We start from the raw sequence: 23851 nt of genomic DNA on the forward strand, positions 1-23851 counted from the left end.
TAAGTGTCAATTTTTAGGAAAGCTTTGTCTAGTTCGTAAAATGCAAGGAAAGGTACAGATTAAGCAAGACTAATAGCACTTCCTAATTAATTAATTAATTCCCTATAAACTTATTTTAATGGTAAGAATAGATCCAAGAGTCCTATGTTTTTTTAAAAAGAAAACTTTCTGAAAGAACCAAATACTTCCTTTAATCATTAAATGACCATTAATATCAATAATGTCCTGATAATATTTTATTCATTTCAATAATAACTTTAACTGTTTTTTATTAACTTTACTCCCTCTTCTCCTTTGTTTACCTTTCTACATTTCCTTACTCATTTTTACAAGAGAAAAAGCAGAAAGGAACTAAAGATGTTTGTTCATTGTCCCTGTCAAGTGGCCCACGAGGGTCCTCTGGAATACTGAGTCCCAGCAGGGCCAGCATGACAATTGTGGACACAATGTATCATGTCATCACAGGCAATCTGCAACCTCTTAGCAACTCCAGAAGAGTTAAGGGACAATGAAAAAGATGACCCGTAAGCTATGCTATCAACTGGCCATTTTTGATATATTAAAAAATTAGAAAGAGTGAGAAAAGTAACATTATAGCCAAATAATTACTGTATAATAATAATAAAAAAATAATAATAATTTTAAAAACGTTCCATGGACTTCCCACTCCTATTCCCTAGGTTACATGTTTACATTCTACTTAGATTTCATTTGGGGGGGGGGGATAAAAAAATTCAACCACTTCAAAAGTCAGAAAAGCAGTAATTTCAGTCCTATCTTTCTTCCCTCAAGTTCTTCCCTCCCATCATCTAGAAAACAATCACTATTAATAGAGGGCTGAGTATACTATAACAAAAGGTAGAATAACTCTCTGCCACTGTGTCTCTGAACCAGCGAGTCAAAAAGAAAAGTACGCTCTATTTCTTGAAGTCTTTGTTATCTCGAGTGTCTCAGAGGTGACTGCCTAGCATGCACTTTGTAAAGTGCTTTAGAATGTACGAATCTCCATAGTTTAGTTTCTTGTTCTCTACAGATTAAATTTAGCTATGATATTCACCATAGTAATCAATCTGAAAATCATACTTTGTAATTTTTCATATATATGAAAGTTTCTTAAGAGATCTATAATGTATCAAAACATGTGGTTTTGGAGTAATAAATATGCACTCGATAGAGAGCAGACCTGGAGGCGGCAATGATCCGAGACATCTCTAAAACACAAACTGCTTTTGGAGAGCAGTAACCTATAATCCGTCAAAGGTGAGGGCTCTAAATTCAACAGGTGGTTTACCTAACAGCGTGGTAAGGTTCACTGAAGAGTGACTACTTCGCATGGCATTTACTGAGTTCCAGGAATGTAACAGAGTTTAGAGTAATAAAAGTTATTATAAAAGCAAATTCCAAAAAAGGGAAAAGAAAATATTACGATGAGTAAGAAGTTAGTCAAGAATAATTTCAATGAAATAATTTTTAAACTTCAAAAATAATTTTCACGTATTAGCTACTAAAAATTGAATCTATAATTAAAACTTATTTCATATGTTGGCATTTTCAAAATGTATTATTCATTGCTGACTTTATACTCAATATAATATGTTACTGGTGTCCTTAGAGTAGTATCTGTAAAATTTCCACACCAATTACTTAAGTACTACCTCTGTTATCATTCCTAAAAAATCAAACATTTTAAATTCCATCTTCTTTAGATTCTATTAAGAAAAAAAATATAGTGAGAAGAAGGAAAAGGAATACAACACTCATGAGTTGGCGAGGCTTTGTCTCTACCCCACTTCATCTGAATGACCATTCTCCCATATTTTTTTCACTTCCTTTTCTTTCTCTTTTGTAGACGGGTTGGCCACAATGTCAGCCTCATTTGCAGAGGCTGGAAAACGAGACTGAAGAAGTGAACCTACTCTTTTTTGCCTTTACTTCTCTCCCATCTCAATTCTCCAGCCTTGCCCATACTGAATTTTTTTCAAGAGTGAAACTATGGGAAAATAAATGAAATATAAAACTGGAAAGTGAAAATACAATATAATATGATGAAATGGCAAGAATGGCAAATAAGGCACTGATTCCTTCTAAATATCTAGTTTATACTTTGAAATAGTTCTATCTAAAGAAAGGTTTGTTTTTGTTGGGGGGAGAGAAAGATGGAAATTGTTTCCTTTAAAAGTTACAGAGCTAGAAAGATCCTTAGAGACCATCTGGTATTAACTAATGGAGAGTTTCAAAACAATTCTTTCTTCGTAATTCACAGTTTTTGTCAGAGCATCTTTTTAAAACGGGAAAGTCATCCAAAGGCATTTGCACTAAATTAGAGTTATAGGCTGGAGGTTTTCCAGTAAGAATTATAAACTAGAGGCTTGGTTTATCAAAGCCAATTCTATAAAGGAACAACTGAAACTCCATCAAACAATTAACAGACGGGAAGTTTAAAGAAGTAGTGACAATGCAGACGCCGGGACCTTTATGTGCACTAAATCAGAGACCGTTATCCGCAGCTCTCCAAATGGTGCCCGTGAAATGTTACCTATCTACGTGGCGATTAGGAGTTGGCTTAAAAGCCACAGCCGCTTCCCCTTGGTCCAGATGGGGCCCTCTTGCGTACATGTTATGGAATGCATACCCATCCGCTGGAGGATACTCTGCTACACTGGACTGCTGAAAGACAGAGGAAGAGAGATTACAGAGTCGCTAAGACTACTGGAATGACCACTAACATCGGTCAACAAAACCCTCCAACTGGGGCGTGATCAGTTTCTCATTTTCAAGTGCTTGACCATTATTAACAAGTTATGAAATGGGGGTGACACATTTTTGTCAAAGACCTATTTATAATAGGAAAAGTCATTAGTACAAAAGCTAAATTGTAACTCTGAAAATAACTGGGTATACAAGCAATAAATTCTTTCCTCAGGCATTTCAGTAATAGGTGATTTTGGTATTAGGTACACTTTTAACAGCTTACGTAAAATAAAATTGGTTTAAAAACAACAAAAAAACTTTCCCCCCTTGCTCTCTCTGTTTAAGAGACCCTTACCACTCTAGCAAAGTAAATAATATCACATGAAAATCATCTAAACTCTGTGCATTAAAATTATACTACACTCTCATTTTTTAAAGGTGCACAAACCCTATTTGTATTTTTTTTAAAAATGGCAGCCACTATTATCAGATTTACTTTTGAGAGAAATACAGAAAGACAGAAGGAAATACAGAAAGAAACACATTGATCTTAACAGTCAATACAGGATAAGACAATGCTGAAGTAACTCCTTTTTGTAGTTAACCCAGTTCCAACAGGAGTCCACTGGGTGCTACTAGGAGAGGGAACACAGGTCTATGGGCCCCGGCGAGCACCATGGTTTCAAAGCTATGGGGAAAAAAACAACGAAACAAAGAAAAAAAAATTCATGTAAAGATTTTCTGCTGTTTCCTTCTGTGAAATGAAGTATGGAGGACGAACAACAGGCCATGAAGTACTGGAAATCCTTGGCTATGAACTCATTGGGGCAAAATATATGAAACTGGAAATGTTTTAGAAAAGTCTGAGATATATGTTTACTGTAGTTCATCCTAAAGACTGAGTTGGCAGGAGTAGGAATGTGTTTAAACACAGATGGTGTAGGTGAGGCTTCTCCGATGTACTCGGGGTGGACGTCAAAATACCCACACTATATTACTCCTTTAGAATATGCTTAACGCACAAACAGAAAGAAGCAATTTTCTCCATTTAAATACCTGTGCTTAAATCATCAGCAAAATGAAAAAACAACCACAGAATGGGAGAAAATATGCGCAAGTCATGTATCTGATAAGGACTAAAAGTCCAAAATATATAAAGAACTCATATAGCTCAGGAGAAAAACAAAAAAACAAAAAAAACCACAACCAAATAAACAAAAAGCTCAATCCAGTTAAAAAATGGGCAGAGCAACTGAACAGCCATCTTCCAGAGAAGACATACAAATGGCCAAAGGGTTCATGAAAAGGTGCTCAACATCACTAATCATCAAGGAAATGTAAATCAAAATCACAATGAGATGTTACCTCACACCTGCTGGGATGGCTATCATCAAAAAGACAAGAGGTGACAAGTGTTGGTGAGGATGTGGGGGAAAAAAGGGAACCCTAGTGCACTGTTGGTAGGACTGTAAATTGGTGCAGCTGCTATGGAAAACAGTATGGAGGGGAGCGCCTGGGGGACTCAGTCAGTTAAGCACCCAACTCTTGATTTCAGCTCAGGTCATGATCTCCCCATTGTGAGATTGAGCCCATGTCCAGCTCTACGCTCAGCAGGGAGTCTGCTTGGGATTCTTTCTCTCCTTGCTTCTGCCCCCAATACCTGGCTCATCTGAGCTCTTTCTCTCAAAACAAATACATAAAATCTTGAAAAAAAAAAAAACAAAAACAGTATGGAGTTTCTTCAAAAAATTAGAAATAGAGCTACCATACTATTCAGCAGTCCCACTACTGGGTATAATACTAAAGGAAATGAAATTAGGATCTTGAAGAGGTGTCTTCATCTCTATATTTACCGTGGCATTGTTCACAATATGGAAGCAACCTAAGTGGCCATCAGCAGATGAATGGGTAAAGATATGGTATAAATACACAATGGGATATTATTCAGCTATGAGAAAGAAGAAAATCTTGTTATTTGCAACAACATAGATGGACTTTGAAAGCATTCTGCTAAGTGAAATAAGCCAAAAAGGAAAAGAAAAAGACTGCATGGTATCACTTACAAGTGAAAAAAAAAAAAAGTTGAACTCATAGAAACAGAGAGTAGAAAAGCAGTTGTCAAGGGCTGGGGGAAATCGGGAGAAGTTGGTAAAAGGGTACAAACTTTCAGCTATTAATGAATAAGGTCTGAGGATCTAATATAAAACATGGTGAGTACAGCTGATAGCACCGATAATATTGTGTAATTACAATTTGCTAATAGAACTTCAATGTTCTACCAAAAGAAAAAAGATAAATATGTGAGGTGACAGATGTGTCAATAAGCTAATTAACTAGATGGGTGGGGAGGGATCCTGTCACAATACATATCAAATCACCAGATGAACACCTTAAATATCTTATGATTTTGTCAATTACACCTCAATAAAGCTGAAATTAAAAATGACAAATAACAGGGCTCCTGGGTGGCTCAGTCAGTTAAGCATCTGCCTTCAGCTCAGGTATGATCGCAGGGTCCTGGGATCGAGCCCTGCAACAGGCTTTCTGCTCAGCGGGGAGTCTGCTGCTCTCTCTCCTCCTGCTCCTACCCCCACTTGTGCTTTCTCTCCCTCTCTCAAATAAATAAATAAATAAATAAATAAATAAATAAATAAAACCTTTTAAAAAATGACAATTAAGTAGCTTAATTAATTAGTTTATCATTTCCCTAGCGGAGAGGAGAGGCACTAGATGATTAGGCAATGTTTTATTAAAGGCTGTTACAAAGCGGGGGGGGAGTGCAAGAACCTGTTAGAATCACCCTCACCTTTGGCTAACTCTGAACAGAAAAGAATGAGGTCAGGCAGCATGAGATCACTGGGTCCTGGGAGTGACTGGAAATATTGCAAGGGAGGAGAGAAATGATGACGAATGACTAACTGTGATGACTACACAAGCTTGTTTAGGGCTGCCGCTGGTTCAGAGGAAGTAAAGGAGTATTGCCACCCATATTTGACACCCCACGTCACCTGTGCCTTTCGATTCTACACAAAACCACCAGATCCTGAATCATCCAAGTCTTGCCCTGAGTGTATTTATTTTAGTAGCAATAAAGTATAATAAAGTTCCTCTTCTGGGGATGATTGCATTTTTTATGCATTTTAAATCACCATTTGTTGGCCTTTTTTCCGACAAATTCTTAAGGCATAAAAATCCCCTAAAACAGCTAGCAGGCGCTTTTCATTTCATTTTTTAAAACCTTTGAACCAGTACTTAAACCATAAAATGGAAAATAGTTTACAACAGGAAAGAGATAACTCATTACAAGTAAGGATTCTCAATAATTCTTCCTTTAAAATTACTTCTTCAGTGAGTATAGGCAACTTTTACACTGGAAGCCCAGAACACACTACTTTCTCTTTAAATACACAAGTTTTTGAAAAAGAACACACGAAAGTGAATTTCTGAGGCAATACATTATTAGGTGGATGTATTTTCTTATTTAAGATACAAAGACTGTAAGCTAGAAATTTCCGTGATTTGAAAATAGTCGGCTGTAACGACAGCAACAAGTATGTCATAATTTCATGTTCGATTACATCTTTTTTCCTCTAGAAAAGTTGTCCTCTATGAGGAAAGGAAATCCACAGCGCTGAGGTCTGACTTATAAAATCCACAGTGCTGTAGTCTGGAGAGGGACTGCCAACCAATGCAAACACCGTGGGGCCATGTTCTTAATCACTTAGAAGGAAACAGCAGTTAGAGACTCTACCCTTCCATGCACCAGAGGAAAAAACAACTACATTAGAAAAAACATGTATCTTCAAACCAGTACCTCTGCTTTATTTCTAAAGTTTCAAAATTTAACCAGTCTTCTATAATATTATGGTTACTGTCCAAGGGACTGATTTTTAAAAATTTTAATTTATGTGTTTCTCCTTAAAAGTGAGGATCTACTCTGGTTTGTTAATCATTCCTTCATATCATATTTGCCATATTATGAATACCCACAGCAGTCTGAAAAAATTAATCTACAGTTAAATAAAGGAAGTGAACTGGACTTCAAGGAGGATCTAGTCATCATTTACTATTTCTTCTCCAAACCAGACCTCATTCACCGAATTCCTTGGGTTCTGGTCCTCCTATTTGGTTTGGTTCAGCGTTAAGCAATGTTTGATTTTCTTTTCTGACAGAACAAGAGTCACAGGAAAATCATTTTTAAGAAATGTGCAGAGATAACTTACCCAACTTCAATCCCTCAAGGGGCTCTACAAACAGGTTCTACTCTAACGCTTACTAAATACTTAAAAAGCACAATAAATTTTGTGATCTTCTCAGGGTGTAAATTTTGTGATCTTCTTAGTGTTACACATCATCACTGGAGCCTGGGGACTGAGCCCAGGAGAACTCTGGCCTTCTAGCCAGGCTGAGAGGCTTTCGGGGTTTAGAACTAGGTGGAAGGAAGGAGGGAAGGAGGGCAAGCAGGAAGGAAGGAGGAAGGAGGGAAGAAATGGAACATATGGGAAAGAGCTGCTTGGGATAGGCTTCAGGGACCTAGGTTCACGGAGCTAGCTGTCTTAAGGGTCTGAAACGATGGAGAGAAAAAGAGAAAGCACAAGCCAAGCAACAATAGGGCATTTCTCTGACAAGGAGAGAAAGCAGGCGTCCAAAAACTGAGATGGGATCACCAGGGCTCAGGGAGCACTAGCAGGTGGGTAGGGGTGAGGGCTGGCAGGACTATAAGGAGTGATACGGGCTGGTGTTAGGTTCACAGGGAAACAGAGCAACTGGCACAGCAATGACAAAGCTGTGAGAGGTAACTAAGGGCAGCAGGACACACAGTCATTGTTCTAGAACAATCTTCAGATCAATAAAATGAGAACAAACAATCAGAATTACAAGAGGATGCACAGGTTACTGCACTTTCTACAAAAGGTGATGCTAAAAGGCTTTGTACCTCTGTGGATAATCTTTTTGTCTCCTGTTTGCGCTGATGTTCTGCGACATTTGCCACAGACTCGGCCAGCTGATACAGATCTTGTTCCATCGGTGCTCCCATGACGTTCAGCATGGGGGGCTCCCAGCCATTGCGGAACCGTGGGACATAGGGTGGGATAAACTGTTCTTTTGGCCACTCTGCTCTGTAAAGGGACATTAAGGCACAATACTAAGAAATATATCCATGTTCAAAATTAGTTTCGATAAAGTTAGCCGCAAAAAACAAAAACAGATAACAACAAAAACAAAGCATACCTAATCTGCCCTCTGTCCTCTCGAAAAGGGAACGTGAACCTGCTTATAATAGTCTGGAATGCCAACAAAATGAAAGGAAGATTGAATTCTGCTTCATAATATGTTTGCAGTACATTGCCTCAATTCTCCATTAATTCGATTTTGTAACATGGATACAGGTTTTGAAAATTTGGAAAGGGAGCATGGGGCTAGAAGTGTTAAAAGTATTTAGAACATGAAATTCTCTTGTATCTAAAGTAGTTTCAGATTCTTATCTTTCCCTTCCCTCCCCTCCCATCGGTATGAACCCTCCCGGTATCAGATATATCTTTCAAAAGATAAGAAGAGAGAATGTTCTTAACATTTATGACTTTTTAAGTTATAAAGTCCCCTAAATGAAACATTACCAATTTTATAAATTAAATTTATCAGCGAGCCTTTAATCAGTAAAATCAAGTTAGGACTAATCTGGAATGGTAATCATTACCCATTCATTATTTAATGACTCTGAGTGAGGCTTATTTCTACAAGCTCTAATCACTCACGAAGCACAAAAATAACTGGGACAGAAATTGTGGCTTCATTTCTGCTATACTGTGTTGTTTTATCTTTCACAAGTGAAAGATTAATTCTTCAGGTTATATTTCTACTACAATGAAATGAGCCATTTTATTCAGATTATTACGTACCTTCATGATCTTTTTATCTTTATGAATTTTTAAATCAGTATATTCATTTCCTAATACTCTTAACAATTAGGATCTAAAAAATCACCTTTTCTCTTGTCAAGAGCTAACAATATACTTCCTTTTCGTGTAGTTTTTCCAATGGTCATTTTCTAATTTTGAGGTAGGACCCAAAATCAAGAAATTAGAAAGTCTGAGCTATTTTTGTACTAGGAGATCTGATTAGTTTAGTAAGTTTCATGGGGAAATATTAAAAGATCCTACCTAAGCTTACCATAAGATTATAAACTATGAAAATTTAATAGATTTAAAAAATCTATTTAACCAAGTACGATATATAAATAGCACGATACAGTAGGTTGTATTAGTACATAAATAAATTTAAATATTGTTTTCAATATAAAAGCAACAACTGCAGTGCTTTTAAATAATTTTTTGCTTGGTAAACCATTCAATATGTAAACCATATTCCAACACAAGCTGTTGCCTAAGTCCAAAATATAAGTTTTATATTTTATATATAAACACAGTTTATAGCTGTTTCAACAGAAGAAAAGGAGGAGAAAAAAAATTATGAACTGATCCATTACTTTTAGGCTAGTCCACTCAAAAGCATTAGGAAGAAAAGCTTCTAAGTGACCACACTGAAGACTCACTCTAAGTAGTGAGAGAAAGAAAATGATTTGGGTAAGATAGGAAGGCCAAAATTATTTATTCACATGTCATAAAGAAAGAAAGATTTTTTTTGCCTTGCTCAGGAATCTTTAACACTGCAGTGTTAAATGAGGCAATGTAAATGATTTGTCTTCCACAATCACTTTACTGACAAAATACGATTTTTAAAATGATCCCCTCTTCCTTTCCATTCCCACTACTACCTTTCGAGACCCAGGGAATGTTGCTTACTTACTAAGGAATCCCTGACTATAGCATCACCATCCCAAGGGGCCTCCTTGCCTCTAGTTACTTTGGTTCTTGTCCTTGCTAGGCTCAACTAGCAGACTGATCCTTCTAAGATACAGATGTAATCATGTCACACTCCTATTCACACGGCTGTTGGTTCTCCATAGCCTACAGAATCTTCTCCACCTCTTTAGCATGGCAGTGGGAGCCTTCATAGCTCATCTGCTTATTTCCATGTGCCTCATTTGACACCATCCCTCCTCACCCCCTTCCCCACAAGCACCTGCTACCCAAAGTCGATATACCAGCTAAACCCATATTCATTCTCCATTCTCTTGACTTCCTGCTTCATGCCCTCACTCGTGCTTCTCTCTCTGTTAGGAAGGCCCCTTCCCAACTATGTACTTGCAGAAATCCTATTCATCGTGCTGAAAGGCAGCATATAATTATGAACACCAACTCTAGAGCCAGATTGCCTAGGTACAAATTGCAGATCTGCCACTTAAGAGTTGTATGGTTTTGAGCAAAGTACTTAACCACTCTATGCCTCGGTTTTGTTATCTGTAAAATAGGGATAACAACAGTACTTATGTAAAGTTTATGGAAGAGTGCCTGGCAAATACTATCTGTATAGTGCATACATATTTATTACATAATATACTAGTATTTTTATCTATTGATTTTAATGTCAGCTCTTCTTTGAAAGCTAACTACCCCCCTCTTCAAATCCTCTTCCTGATGGCTCCCCCTTGCCAAACAACGGTAGTTTGAGTCACTCCTGGTACTTAATATGCCTTATACTTTATATCTTTTCCACTAGACTAGCTTTTTAAGGGTTTAGCTTTTTCAACTGTAGTGACTAGTCTTTCATATGCAGAAAGTGAAATAAATGTCTCGTTAGATTCATGTAATAACAAAGAACAATACTTGAAGTATTACAGGTTTTAAACTCATATATGTTTACCTGGCTTTCATCCAAGTTTCCCCCAGTGACATCCACAGCTGTCTTTCATCATTGTTGACAGTATAATTTAAGAAATCAATTGCGTCCTTAGTCAATAGGGGGCTGAGTACTGAACTGGCTAGCTCAGGACCTCCTGTTGCCTGTACGACCTAAAATGACAATAATTCATTTTTTAGCAAGAAGATGATGATTAGTTGTATATTTTCAAAATATGTAAAATCCATGCCAAAAACAAGCACTGTTTTTATATACTCAAATTTTGACGTGGTGCAGTATACCATTGAATGAAAAACGGCTTATTAAGTCAACCTGCCCAGCCCAATGGTGACTAATAATCTAGAATGAGAAGTTAGTAGTTTAACAACTTTCACAGGATCTGTCTGTTGGCTGCATATGACTGTATTTTCCCTGGAAAATACTAATGGTTATCCAGAGAATTCTCGGTCAGGTGGTTTAACTATCTCTGCTTTTTGCTTTAAAAAAAAAAAAAGTACGTGTATCTTTCCTGGCAAATCTATTATCCCAAATTTGAAAAATATGGTTCTATAAATGAATACTGCAGAGAGAAATAAGGCTCAACTTAACAGTCTATGGTTGTGCCTATAAAGACATACAAAAATAAAAGGATCCAGAGAGAAAAGTGAGAGAAGAATGAGAACTCTGAATCCATGGTGTTTTTCCCCAGAATTTAATTCTAGGAAATTGTCCTGATTTAAAGTGGATAATTTAATGATTAGCAGAAACAAATAAACAGGTGCAATTCTCTGATAAACAAAATGATGATAAGTGTATGTCCGGAAACTGCTCCAAATGGACTTCTCAGAGGCTATTTCCTGGCTAAAGAATGGTAGTTATCTCCTAGAGCAGAAACCAGAGCCCTTTCATAAAAATCTCACCTTCCCAGAGATATGGCACAAGGAAAAAGGGATTTTTTTGAATGGCTCCAGACCAAGGGTTGGTTTCTCGGTTTCTCCCCAGTCATCCGTGCTCTGAGCATGCTATGCTGTTGTATGCCTCGTGCATCTGCACATACTGCTTCCCAGCTCCCCAGAAGGCCCTTCCTTTATCAGGTGGAACTCTACTCCGGTACCACCTCTTCCAAGAAGCCCTCCTTAATCCCAAAGCAAAGCTCTGAGGCACCTCAGTGTCCCCAAAATAATTTATGCATATTAGGAACATGTTACATTTTAACTTACGGCTTATTTTTCAGTTTTCCCTCCCGTGAGGTTTTGGACCAAGTCAATTACAGAAGACATAGTGTTAGTGGGATGACTGAGAATCAGTGAAAGAAAAGATGAGAAATAAGGAGAGAGGCTGACTCTTACTTGAGAACAAAATTTACCGACTGCCTGGTACAGTAATTTTCTTACTTCCAAGCCCTATAAGCACTTCTGGTGAATATGTAGGGATGATTAAGAGGGAAAAGTAAAGGAGTAAAATCTAGAAGTAGAAGTAGAAGAACTTTAAAATCTTTGGCATAACAGAGGGAAGAGAGAATGAAAGAGAAGAAATGTAAATAAAAACCTATAAGACATAGTTCCCTCTCGAGAATAGATGTTAAGCACGAACGCATGTATGCTTGCTGTGGGTGTGCTCGTGTGTGGAGATGCTGAGGGCATAGGGAGGGTCTTGAAAGGTTTAGAGCACTAAATTTTGTGTGGCTGGTCGTAGGCCCTAAATAAATGTTCCTCCCCACATCTCCTGTCCAAGTAATATGTCTGGGGCTCTGCAGGCAGAACATTAAAAGGAGCAACAGACATATTCTGATTGGAGAGACCATGAATAAGGAGTCGTTTTTGATGGGGAAAAAAAAAAAAAGACAAAATAAATCCTATTTTCAGATACATAGCTTGATCACAAAGGCTAATTTCTACATGTTAGGGAAACCCGTCCCATTATCTTATAGTTCTCCTTTATGTAATGACTACATACCTACTTATGATGTGTGAAAGGGTAGGCCAAGAACGAGGAGGTGGCAAAAACTGCTTAAGAGTCAACACTTCCTAATATTCAAACTAAGACAGTATCAAATGTGTTAAAGAATAAGGAAGATAAATTTTGTTAATGAGCTACTATGGGCTTCTTTGCATATGAATGGCCTTGATGTAATTTTTAAAAGAGCTTATAAAGCAAGAATTATTCAACAATAACTAGACAAGTAGAAATCTGATGTTCTATATATAGCAACAACATATGGAAGCATTCATAAATTATTGATGTAGCCTTGGACTTTCATCTTCTAATCTCTTATTGCCCAGTTCTGACATTTATGCTGATAACATTACTTTCCTGTGTTTGTAAAGCAATACTCATTTCATATTGTACTTCAGGTCTTGTCTAGTTGCTCTTGGAGAAAGAAGGAAAAGATTTATCATCCCTTTTTGTTACGTGGACTTTCTTTTTCTCATTTTTTCTGATAATCAAGTAAAACCTATGGGAATGCATTTGAATTTGCTCCATTTTTGATAAATATTAGAGTACTCAAACCATAGTGTTCATATGCCCTAAACCAAAATTAATGAAATTTATCTGCTTCGTATAGTTCTTACTCTTTAAAAAAACAATCACAGAAATAATACACAGGACAATCACACATTACTAACAATTATCATCACTGCTATTGTCATTCTACAAAGTAATCATTTGCTCTTCTGACAGGGAGAGCCATTCACAACTACTCCACCCATGCCTGCCTTAGCCCAGAAAGTAGGAAACTCTGTCCTCCTGGAAGTATTTAGAGTTCTACCTTCTTTCCACTCCTCGCTCACTTGTCCTCCCACAAACACCGGAATGACCTGTCTAATTGGTGGAATCGTAGAAAAGAGTGATTTGTAGCCTACTCTCTTTTCACATCTGTCTGCATGTGAGGGCAACAATTATGCCACCTGCTGTCTGTCACACGCTTTTCCCAAACCCGTGCACTTTATTGTCGTGTACTCTTAAATATTCCAGCAAATTCTCCCAGCTGCCCTGTAGGACAAGATGGTTGTACATAATGTCAGCCTAGAAAAGTGGCTATTATACCATTTGCAGATATTAAGAAATATATAATGGGAAGGGAAGTATATTACCATACCATATAAGGAAAGAACATAGCTGCATATTGAAAACCTAGAAAATGAAGGTGTGTATCTTGGATCCTGGCCTATGGTATAACCTTTTGCTGGATAAACTCTTAGGAACATCCTTCACAAAGGGAATTGTTCCCAACACACCCTTTTGTTAGCTTCAAAAATTATACCCTATGTAAAAATACGCATGTATGAGAAGGGAGTTTTCTGGGGAAATAACTGCACTATGTGCATTATCATTCTACCTGGCAACAGAGAGAGCATGCTAAAGACTACTAATTGTTCCCTAGTGTCCACTCTTTTCTTCCTCCTTCTAGAAAGAGAAGCCCCTACATTTTAGAGGAACCTACAGCCACACAGAGGGAGACTATATTCCTCTGGTGTTCAGTACGACTATATGAAAATATTCATATGCCAACTAGACAAAGGCAGAAATTATCTGTTTAAGTTCAGAGTCACCTCCTTAAAAATAAATCATCTTTCTTTGCCCTTGCACAGCTGTAACAAGGGCATGGAGGTAAATCAGCATCCGTCATAGAGATGTCTGACACAGCTGCTCAATTCTTCTCTTGGACACATTTTCTTCGTTTGGCTTCCAGAATACCATAATATTCTTATGTTTCTTCTCCTGACTTAACTGCTTCTTCTCAATCTTCTTTGTTGATTCTTTCTATTCTCCTAACACTGAAATTGCCCAGGGCTCAACCAGTCCTTGTTCCTCTTCTTTATTATAATCACTACCTTGGTGATAATTTCATGGCTTTAAATGCCTTCTATATGCAGACGATCCTCAAATATATATCTCTAGCCTTGATTTCGCCACTGAACTCCAAATTCATGTATTCAACTACCAAATCAAATTATTCCATCTAGATGTAACAGAATTTTGACATGTCTAAAACTGAATTCCTTATGTTCCTCCAAAAAAATCTGTTTTACCCACTGTTTTCCCCATCTCTATTAATTAGTCCATCCCTCCACTCTTAGGCCAAAACCTTTGGAGACAGCCTTGGCTCTTGCAAAGCACACCTAATCAACCAGCAAATGTGGCTTCTATGGTTTATAACCAAAATCCGACTTCTTACGATTTCTAATGCCACCCAGTCCAAACACCATAATCTCCGATCTGGATTATTTTAATAACCACCCTAGCCCCTAGCCCCCTCCCCCAGATTGTTAAGTATTCTAGACAGAGCCATCCTTTTGTGCCAAAGACATTCTAAAAGCGTAAAAGATTTCATGATCACTCATAAAGACCAACAAAATATGACCTCCTGTTGCTTTGCTGACTTCATCTCCTAATTAAGATCTCCCTCATTCTGTTCAAGTCACAATACTTATTTATTCCAAGAACATAATTTGCAGTTACCATCCCAGAGCACTCACAATAGCTGTTCTCTGTCTGGAATTCTCTTCTTTCAGAAATCCACATGACTCATTCCTCCCTTCATTTGCTCAAATGACACCCTCTCACCTTAACCAACCCTATTCAAAAAGGGTAATACTCCACCCCTCACACGTGTGCACGCTGACATGAGCACACACCTGGAATATTCCCTGTTCTCTGTCCCTGCTGTATTTTTTTTTTCAAATAACACTTATTTTTTGCAAAATGTATTATTTATGCATATATTTAGGATACTGATTGCCCCTCCATACTACAATATAAGTTTCAAGAGGGTAAAAATTTATGTCTGTTTTATTCCTGATAAGCTACTAATAATGCTAAGCACATAACAGGCTCTCAATTAATATTTCTGAATAAATAAATAAATAAGTGAGCAAAGCCCTCCATCCAGTACCAGTTACCCCCTCATGCCTAGCCTATTTTGGGAGAAAGAGAAAAACTTTCACATTATTATAGCCATTTTTATTATATCCTAGTATATATTGAAACACTAGCATCTGATAAGTATTTCTTTTCATCTTCCTACCTCTGTCACAGATATCGGTTTCTAGCTACAAAATAAGGTGTTTGAACAGGATGATTTCTAAGGTTCTTTCAAATTCTCAAATTGCACATTCTCGATGGTCACACAGATGCCAAGAGAAATAGTATCCATGCAAGGTAATGAAGGAAAACTGTCAAGATACTCCAGACAGACATACTAAGAGTGCCTACTTTCTTAAATTAACGGTCTTACCATATTTAATGGAGTAAATAAAAAATGAACCAAATCTGCAGCACTCGGATTCTGGATGTGAGACTTCAGTTTGGCCTGCAGCATTAAGAAAGCAGATGAACAGATGACTATGATGTAATCAAGCAAAAAACAGATGCTCATAAAGGTCCAACACAGCCTCAGAGAAAGAGTTCTTTACTACTAGTTTCACTTCGAATATATTAGTCAGCCTGGGTAAGTCAGATTAAGGGAATTAAGTTTAAAAAAAGAAGTTGTTCTTTTTTGATCATTCGCTTGGATACACAGGTTTTATATCTGTTGTCCTAATTAAAAGAAAATCGAAACATACATACCAAAAAATCTACAAGAACCATTTTATCTCTTCATTTAATCAGGAACATGCTGGCCAGAATTTGATTTCCTTCATTTATTTCTTTTAATTATATACAAATAAATTTCACTTACCAGAAGGTTAAATCCATGTTTAAACTTCTGTAAACAGTCAACAAATTCATCAGGAGGGGGAGGTTTTGCCCGCAGAGTTAAAACGCCCTCTAAAAGAAATACACGGGAAGGAGGACAGGTGAAAGCAAAGTTGTGAGAAAATCTGTTAAATGAAAAAATAAAAAGCCACATTCGTGTCTATAAAATTTGATCATACCAGATACCATGCTTCCTGGCTACTCTACCACACCTCATAGACTCACTGTAACAAACTAAGATGATCCGACATTTGAAATGGATCCTTCTACCCTTAGGCACTACTAATTCCTCATCAGTTCCATCGATGTATGCTGTAGCCCTTTTGTGTCCCAATTATCATGCTTATCATTGCAAAGACTATAAAAATGTGTGAGTTACAAGCCCTGCTCTGAAGAGCCTTAAAATCTTTAGAAGACACGAATCGGTAAGTAACAAAGATACACCGAGTAAGTGCTATAGAAAGAAACTGCAGCTGGTTGGGAGATGAGAAAATGGACACCAGGAAGATGTTTCAGGAGGAAAGTAGCTTTTTTTAAAAAAATTTTTTTCTTAATTTTTTTTAATTTTTTTAATTTTTTTTTAAATTTTAATTTTTTTTATTATATTATGTTACTCACCATACAGTACATCCCTGGTTTCTGATGTAAAGTTCGATGATTCATTAGTTGCGTATAACTCCCAGTGCACCATGCAATACATGCCCTCCTTACTACCCATCACCAGCCTATCCCATTCCCCCACCCCCTCCCCTCTGAAGCGTGAGGAAGGTAGCTTTTAAGATGCGACCTGAAAGGTCTGTTACACGGCAATTTGGTAAGAAAATGTCATAGTTGGATATAACAGCATAAGTAAAAAAACACGGAAAAAAGAAATTGCATGTACATGAAACAACAAACCAAAGCAGAGAAACCTGAGAATGGAAAACTAGACCAAGGTTGGATTGTGGGTGACCTTGACTGCCAGGGGGAGGAGCAGACTTAAATCAACAGAACATGGAATTAACATGCTATTCAGAAGAATGAAGTGACTGCGTGAGAGCCTGAAGACAACTGTCCTCCCAGAGTAAAAGACTGGAGGCTTGAAGACTACTTAGAAAGTGGGGTAAAAAACGAGGACAGCCTGAAGCAGACGCTAGCTATGAAAATGAAAAGGGAAACAACTGGATATAAAACACATTGAAAAAAATAAAAATTGCTGTTGGCTGCCAGCTAGAGAATGAAGTCATACAAGAATCCGTGGTCTTGAATCTGGATGACCAAGAGGACAGTACACCCTTCATAGAGAATACAGCAGGAAAGAGTGGTCTGAGACGTAAGGAAGCAGTAATACTTAATTTCAGAATATAGGGAGGTGGCGTATCTCCAAATGTACACATCTGGAAGACAAGTCTACAGGGCGCATGCTTAGGATGTAGGCATGAGCTAGAGAAGGACTGGGAGGTTTTATGACGTGAAAGGAATATTTACTCACTATTCTTTCATGTACTTCATTTTGTTCCACAGTTTTAAGTTTATACATTTTGAGGCCATTTTAAATAACTAACTACAGCATACCCCAAAAACTGCATGTATGTGACCCGAATATATTGTTTGGGAGTTCTGTGATTAAAAAAAAGTCAAATCCATTGATATTTGTAACTATTTTAATGAGAAAAATCAATCCTTTTAACAAAATAATGAGGTTCTACATAATATAATGAAATAAATCAAAATATGGGAAGATCAGAGCTCTGACTTCTTTACCAGACATTAATTTTACAGTCACTAATTAAAACTACAAAGAGATGTTCACTAGCTGAACCTCAGAGTCTCTGTGATTTAGGTTAAGCATCCTAGAGTCTTCTCTTACTGCAGCCAACTTGGGACCAAAATGGACCATTCCCTGGGCTCTTCTTAGTCTCTGCCTAACTCCCAGGTGCTATCCCAAAACTAGAAAAGGGACTTTGGCCCATTGTCAATGGAGTTTTGCTGAGCAGTTCACAGGGGCAGAAACTCTGCCTAGTGCTGGGGTTCTGAATGGTCTTTAGAAGTTTGAGAAAATCCAACTTACCTCCTGGTCCTTTCTTTTTACCTTTCTTACTTTTCTTCCTTTTAGAAAGCTCAGAAAATGCTTCAGCTGCTTTTTGGAGTTTTGTGATAAAAAATTCAATGTCATCCAAAATGTGGTTTAATATTTGCTGGAATTAGAAATGACGGAATAGAACATAAGACAAAATAAAACCATTTTTGCCTCGACTATGTGCTATTAGTCAGTAAAGGAAAATCAGAAAGTTAAAAAAAAAAAAAAAGAAAGAAAGACCTCCCACATGCAAATTTCGAGTTTATCACTAATTCTAAGAAAAAGAATTAAACTAAATATACCTATACCTGAGGCTAAAGTCTGACATTTACATTTTTCTTTAGCTTAATCTTGTTCTATTCTCATACCATAAAGAAAGCATTCCCAGTATCTATTCAGATTATTATTTTCAACTACTTTAATTTTCTCCTTGTGTTCTCCCACAAAAAGTTAGGGGAAAAAATTCTAAGAAACACCTTGTTAAAAGATCAATGAGCATTTTTGTTTTTCTAATAAACATGCCAATGAAGTACCAACAATATTATTTCATGGAATTAAAGGTATATAGAATGTTGTGATAACCTAATAAACACACACATAATCTAGACTAATAATCATTAATGAGAGTCTCCACATGGTAAAATAGAACTAATGACGAATTATGCTCTCAGGGATTACTGGGTCAGCTTGATTACCTCAGATATTATAGACTTAGCTGACTTCCTCTACTACGTGTGAAACCTGACATTCTTCTAATTTAAAAGACTAGAAATCGGGGTCAAATAAACTTTTAAGTATAATAAATAATGGTATAATATAAAAATTAAATTCCAAACTTCAAATTCCTACATTTGCTTCTAAATAAGGTAGGAAAGTGTATAACATAAACGGTAATTATATTGAGGTCCTATTTTATTGTTACATCACAAGGCACTGTCATTCTGTAAGTAAATTGCTATGGACTAATAAAAATAAATACAGCCTTATGCTTTATCAAGAGTTAAAATTTACATATCTACTTTTTTAAAATTCCACTTAACTTTTATGTTTCAGGCATTATAAAATTTTTTAAATAACAGCCATGAAAAGATACTTAGAAGACATTTTAATCATGAATTATAAACTATGAAAAAATTAAAATCCCCCAAATTTGAAAATTCAGTTTAAATTCCTTTGTAAACTAGTTAATATGCTAGTTCTTCTATCAGAGCCCCATCCTACTAACTAAATATTGGCATAAAGGCAAAAAACAGTTAAGAAAAAAAATAATTCAAAGGGCATAACCACCAATGGAAAAAGAAAAATACAGTTTCCACAAAACATCTTTATTTAAATCAACTTCATTTTCCCAGCTGATATTTCTTTTCCTCTTTAAAAAAAAAGGCAATGACCTAAAGAAGAATGTCGGACCTACCACGTCTCTGTCAATTCGGGCTGCCGTCATCTCAGGCGGTTCTTCCTGCTCCTGATACTGCCTTGGTTTCTCAACTAAAGAAAGAAGAATCACAAGTCTTTCAACCTGTTACCGAAGCAAGATCAATCTAGGTAATGAAACGTGAAAAGTGGCTAGAAAAGAGTGCCGTTTGCAAAAGGGAACACCTACACTGGACACAAAATCAAAACTGCTCATCCTCTATGAATGACACACATCTTTGCCACCAGGAACTAAGAAGCATTTGGTCAGGGCTGCCATGCTTGCCTTCACCCTTTAATGATGTTGATTTACCCTGGAACTCCCCGTTCTCCCTCTTCCCAATGACAGCTGTCTGCAGAACCTACCTTGACTTCTCACCCTATAATTCCTACACAAGAAAGAAATATAAACTCACATTGAAACACCTGCTCCTCCAAAAGTGGTCAACGAATTTCTAAGGCAGCCCTCCAATTTTACACATTCCGCCACTGTGATCACAATAAGGCTTTGGGGGTTCTGACAGTAAAGTGCTTTTTAAAATTCTAGTTGTCATGAAGCTTTAAACCCACTATGTTGGGCTCACTGATTCATACTTTATAAATATAAATACCTACAGGATTTGCAAATTGAGTAATAAATACCTTAAGAGCATTCGAGATGTTAAGCTAGCTCAGTTAACGTTAACTAAAGCATGATGTTAATCATAAGGTCTCTATAATGAACGCCCTTCGGGTTAACACTACCACTAAACACAGATACTTCTACAAATATTTCGCAGTAGATTAAATAAAAGAAAAACTATACAGGTGAAACAGGAAATCTGTATCATCAGTAATGGAAAAAACTCATAATACATCATCATGACTCATGATGTTTAACATAGAAAACTACAAAAAGTCCTGAGAACTCTGCACTGCTTTACCTCTTCTGTGCCTTTCCCCATAAATGGAATATTGTCCCCCCAAAAGAAGAAATTATGGAGTCTTATGAAACTTAATTAGTGGCTCTTAAGTACTTTAAGGTAATTAGAATTTATATTTATGAAATCTTGCCAGTTAAATGTTGTCTTACATGGAGGTAGCGGCTTTCTTCAGTATAGTATACTACAGAAAGCAGCATACTGAACTTGAAATATAGCGAGTAAGAACTCCAGATAAGCCCCAAAATATCAGCTGGAGGGTAAGGGAGATGCAGTATCTTGCAGACTTTTTCACGGCCTCTGGCACCACTAGGAAGGAACCCCACTGCCACTACTCTACAGAGAGCACTTTTGGAAGTCAGGGGTAAGGCTATGTCAAGGATTCAAAGGAGATGTTTAATCTGAGTTACCCAGAGCCTTCAGAGGGACTAAAAAGATACTCCTTTGGGGGAGATTTCCAACCAAAAACTGGCCTGGATCCAGATGGAACCTCACATGTTAAGTGTTACATTCTATTTGTCCTAGTAGAAAATTAGAAGTTCTGAAAACCCTTTCTTATTCTCATTTAAATAGATAGGACTGCACAGCCTATTTTAGACAAAATCTAATGAGAGCCCAGAAACATCTCAGAAACAAAATTTTCTCTTTGTTGTAAATTATATTAGGTTTTACAGATGTTTTCGCAAATTTATTCATAATATTTATAAACTTAAGATGTCTTTTTTTTTTTAAGATTTTATTTATTTATTTGACAGAGAGAGAGACAGCCAGCGAGAGAGGGAACACAAGCAGGGGGAGTGGGAGAGGAAGAAGCAGGCTCATAACGGAGGAGCCTGATGTGGGGCTCGATCCCGTAATGCCGGGATCACGCCCTGAGCCGAAGGCAGACGCTTAACCGCTGCGCCACGCAGGCGCCCCAAACTTAAGATGTCTTATCCTTCTTCAACTTCAAAGAACATTTTGATCTCTCTCAAAAACATTATCTCTTGGGGCGCCTGGGTGGCGCAGTCGTTAAGCGTCTGCCTTCGGCTCAGGGCGTGATCCCGGCATTCCGGGATCGAGTCCCACATCGGGCTCCTCCGCTGGGAGCCTGCTTCTTCCTCTCCCACTCCCCCTGCTTGTGTTCCCTCTCTCACGGGCTGTCTCTCTGTCACATAAATAAATAAAATCTTTAAAAAAAAAAAAAAACACATTATCTCTTCTACCAATATAGTAGCAACGACAAAAGTACTATGAGAACACAAAAAGCAGAAAGCACTATAAACTCCTGTGAGTTTTTTTAAACACAAAACTTTGCAGAAAAAATGGATCAATAGAAATTTGAATGATTTTGCAAAACAAACTGTTATAAAGTTAAAGTAAATAATTCTGTTACTTCATTCTTGATAAATGGATGTTTCTTTTGTCTGTTTGGTAGCTGGGCTTACGTGTAAATTTCTGAAAACAGAATACAAAAAAACCCTAAATAAAATGGAAAGGAATTCAGAAATAAAATGAACTCAATTTGGCAAAAATGAGATGAACCACACATTATGTGTTTTACACTGCAGTAGGCACTGCTGTAGACATTATTTGCTTTCAGATTCACAGTAACCCATGAATTATTATCCCCACGTTACAAGGGAGGTTGAAACACAAAGAGATACTGTCCGAGGTCACACAGCTGATCCTGGTCTTACTCCAGAGTCCAACTTTTGACTCACCAGACTCAAAGTCCAGTGTCACTCATTTATGCCAATCAAGTTCTATTGTTTAGCTACATTGTTAGGTATCTGCAAGAATAAATACATTATTAGATAAAGGATAAATGATTTAAGAAGTCCATTGAACAATGAGGCAAAAGAGGGAGGTTCTAGTCTTGATCAAATTCAAATTCGCTGGATCATAATTTATTGACTCTTAATGAAGAGATTAGACCAAACATATTTTAAGGCATTTTCAGTCATAAAAATTTTCAGATTTGGTTAAAAAAAAAAAGCATTCTGACACATAGAAAGTTACACTAAGTTCTATGCTAGGATTATTTGTCTTTAAAAAAGAACATCAAGGTAAAATGATAATGCACACAAAGGGCCCCTTTGACAAGGTTAGTGAGATGGAGATGGTTTTACTCTTGTCCTAATACTGCCCTGGCAGCCTTTTCATGTAAGCACAACAATTTTCCCAAACAGGAGAGTGATAAGATAATAATAATGGAACGAATTTTGAAGGGTAGTCTTTGCAAAAAAATCTGATAGTCTCTTTTTTTTTTATATATCGTATTACTATCTTTTTTTTAGCTGACTCAAACTTCCCATCTTTGATCACACTAAAAAAAAAAAGAAAGAAGACCATAATCCTAACACTGTATTTATCTAAATGACTGGTCTGAACTCTCATATACAATAATCTTATGGTGTCCAAGGTTTAAATTTCCTTTATCTAAGATTTTTTTTTTATTAAAAAAAAAGCTAACCTCAAGCTTCAGCTCAGAAATCAGCATCAGAATTTGAAAGCAAGAATTATGTCACAACCCAAAGTCAATTTCAACAAGTAGCAATCCCTAGAGACACTCACAGTCCCCTTGGTCGGCGGCCCATGCCGACCAGGCTGCCACCCGACTTCTAACATCCACCTGGGTAACAGTCCCAGGGGGCACTGGGGCAGGAGCTCTTGGTGGAGGCGGTATACCAGGGTCTGCTTTGGAAATCATCCTAAAAAAGATGAAAAAAATAGAATTTTTACCATCTCCACGTCTATCAATTCTCTGTTGGTGGTACTAGTTCCTCAACTTTAAGAACGATGTCAAGGGGGAGGACAACAAGAATTTCCTAACCATTTCATATGTATATTTACAAATATATATGAAATACAAAAACACAGAAAAATGTTAATTCAACTGAACACTAGGTTTAACATTAGGGTTTTTTCTGGGTCTCCTGTGACTTGGAGAGGCTATGAACAAACTATATTCCTCATATCTATTTGTACTCCCCCAGGCTATCTTCCCTTAAAATGCCACTCATCTGTCCTGACTCTGAGAACACACGTGGGAGAAGCCTTCTCAGAGAAAGACCAGAAACTCGGAGAGAAAAGGTGCACACGTATACCGACAAACTCGGAAGAGTGAATGAGTTGAAATCACAGGTTGTAATCTGTAAAACAGACCTTCACTGAAGATAATTTTCCTAAATCTTTACAGCAGAAACAACGACAACAACAACAAACCCAAAAAACAAAAAACAAAAGAAAAATGCAGACGAAAAAACTTAAGAACAAAACGATTCTACCCCTTAGTTTCTTTCTTTTTTTTAATTTTAATTTTTTTTATTATATTATGTTAGTCACC

The 23851-nt window shown here is 37.1% G+C and overlaps 1 protein-coding gene across 6 annotated transcripts in view; it reads right to left on the bottom strand.

Moving 5' to 3' along the window:
* The window catches only part of EPS8 (epidermal growth factor receptor pathway substrate 8), a 174553-nt gene that overhangs the window by 21175 nt on the left and 129527 nt on the right, over positions 1-23851 (bottom strand). For 4 of the 6 annotated variants that reach the window (XM_026502349.4, XM_057318902.1, XM_044385213.3 and 1 more), the window contains 8 exons: positions 23080-23216; positions 19605-19678; positions 18182-18308; positions 16115-16203; positions 15671-15745; positions 10456-10604; positions 7628-7811; positions 2537-2667 (listed from right to left, as the gene is read on the bottom strand). In XM_026502349.4, coding sequence (XP_026358134.2) covers positions 2537-2667; positions 7628-7811; positions 10456-10604; positions 15671-15745; positions 16115-16203; positions 18182-18308; positions 19605-19678; positions 23080-23216 — 966 coding nt within the window. The remainder of the gene's footprint in view (positions 1-2536; positions 2668-7627; positions 7812-10455; positions 10605-15670; positions 15746-16114; positions 16204-18181; positions 18309-19604; positions 19679-23079; positions 23217-23851) is intronic. The other 2 variants (XM_048216889.2, XM_057318903.1) reach the window with 1 other exon arrangement.

This window comes from Ursus arctos, unplaced genomic scaffold, assembly GCF_023065955.2.
Source record: "Ursus arctos isolate Adak ecotype North America unplaced genomic scaffold, UrsArc2.0 scaffold_26, whole genome shotgun sequence".
In the NCBI taxonomy this organism is placed as follows: domain Eukaryota; kingdom Metazoa; phylum Chordata; class Mammalia; order Carnivora; family Ursidae; genus Ursus; species Ursus arctos.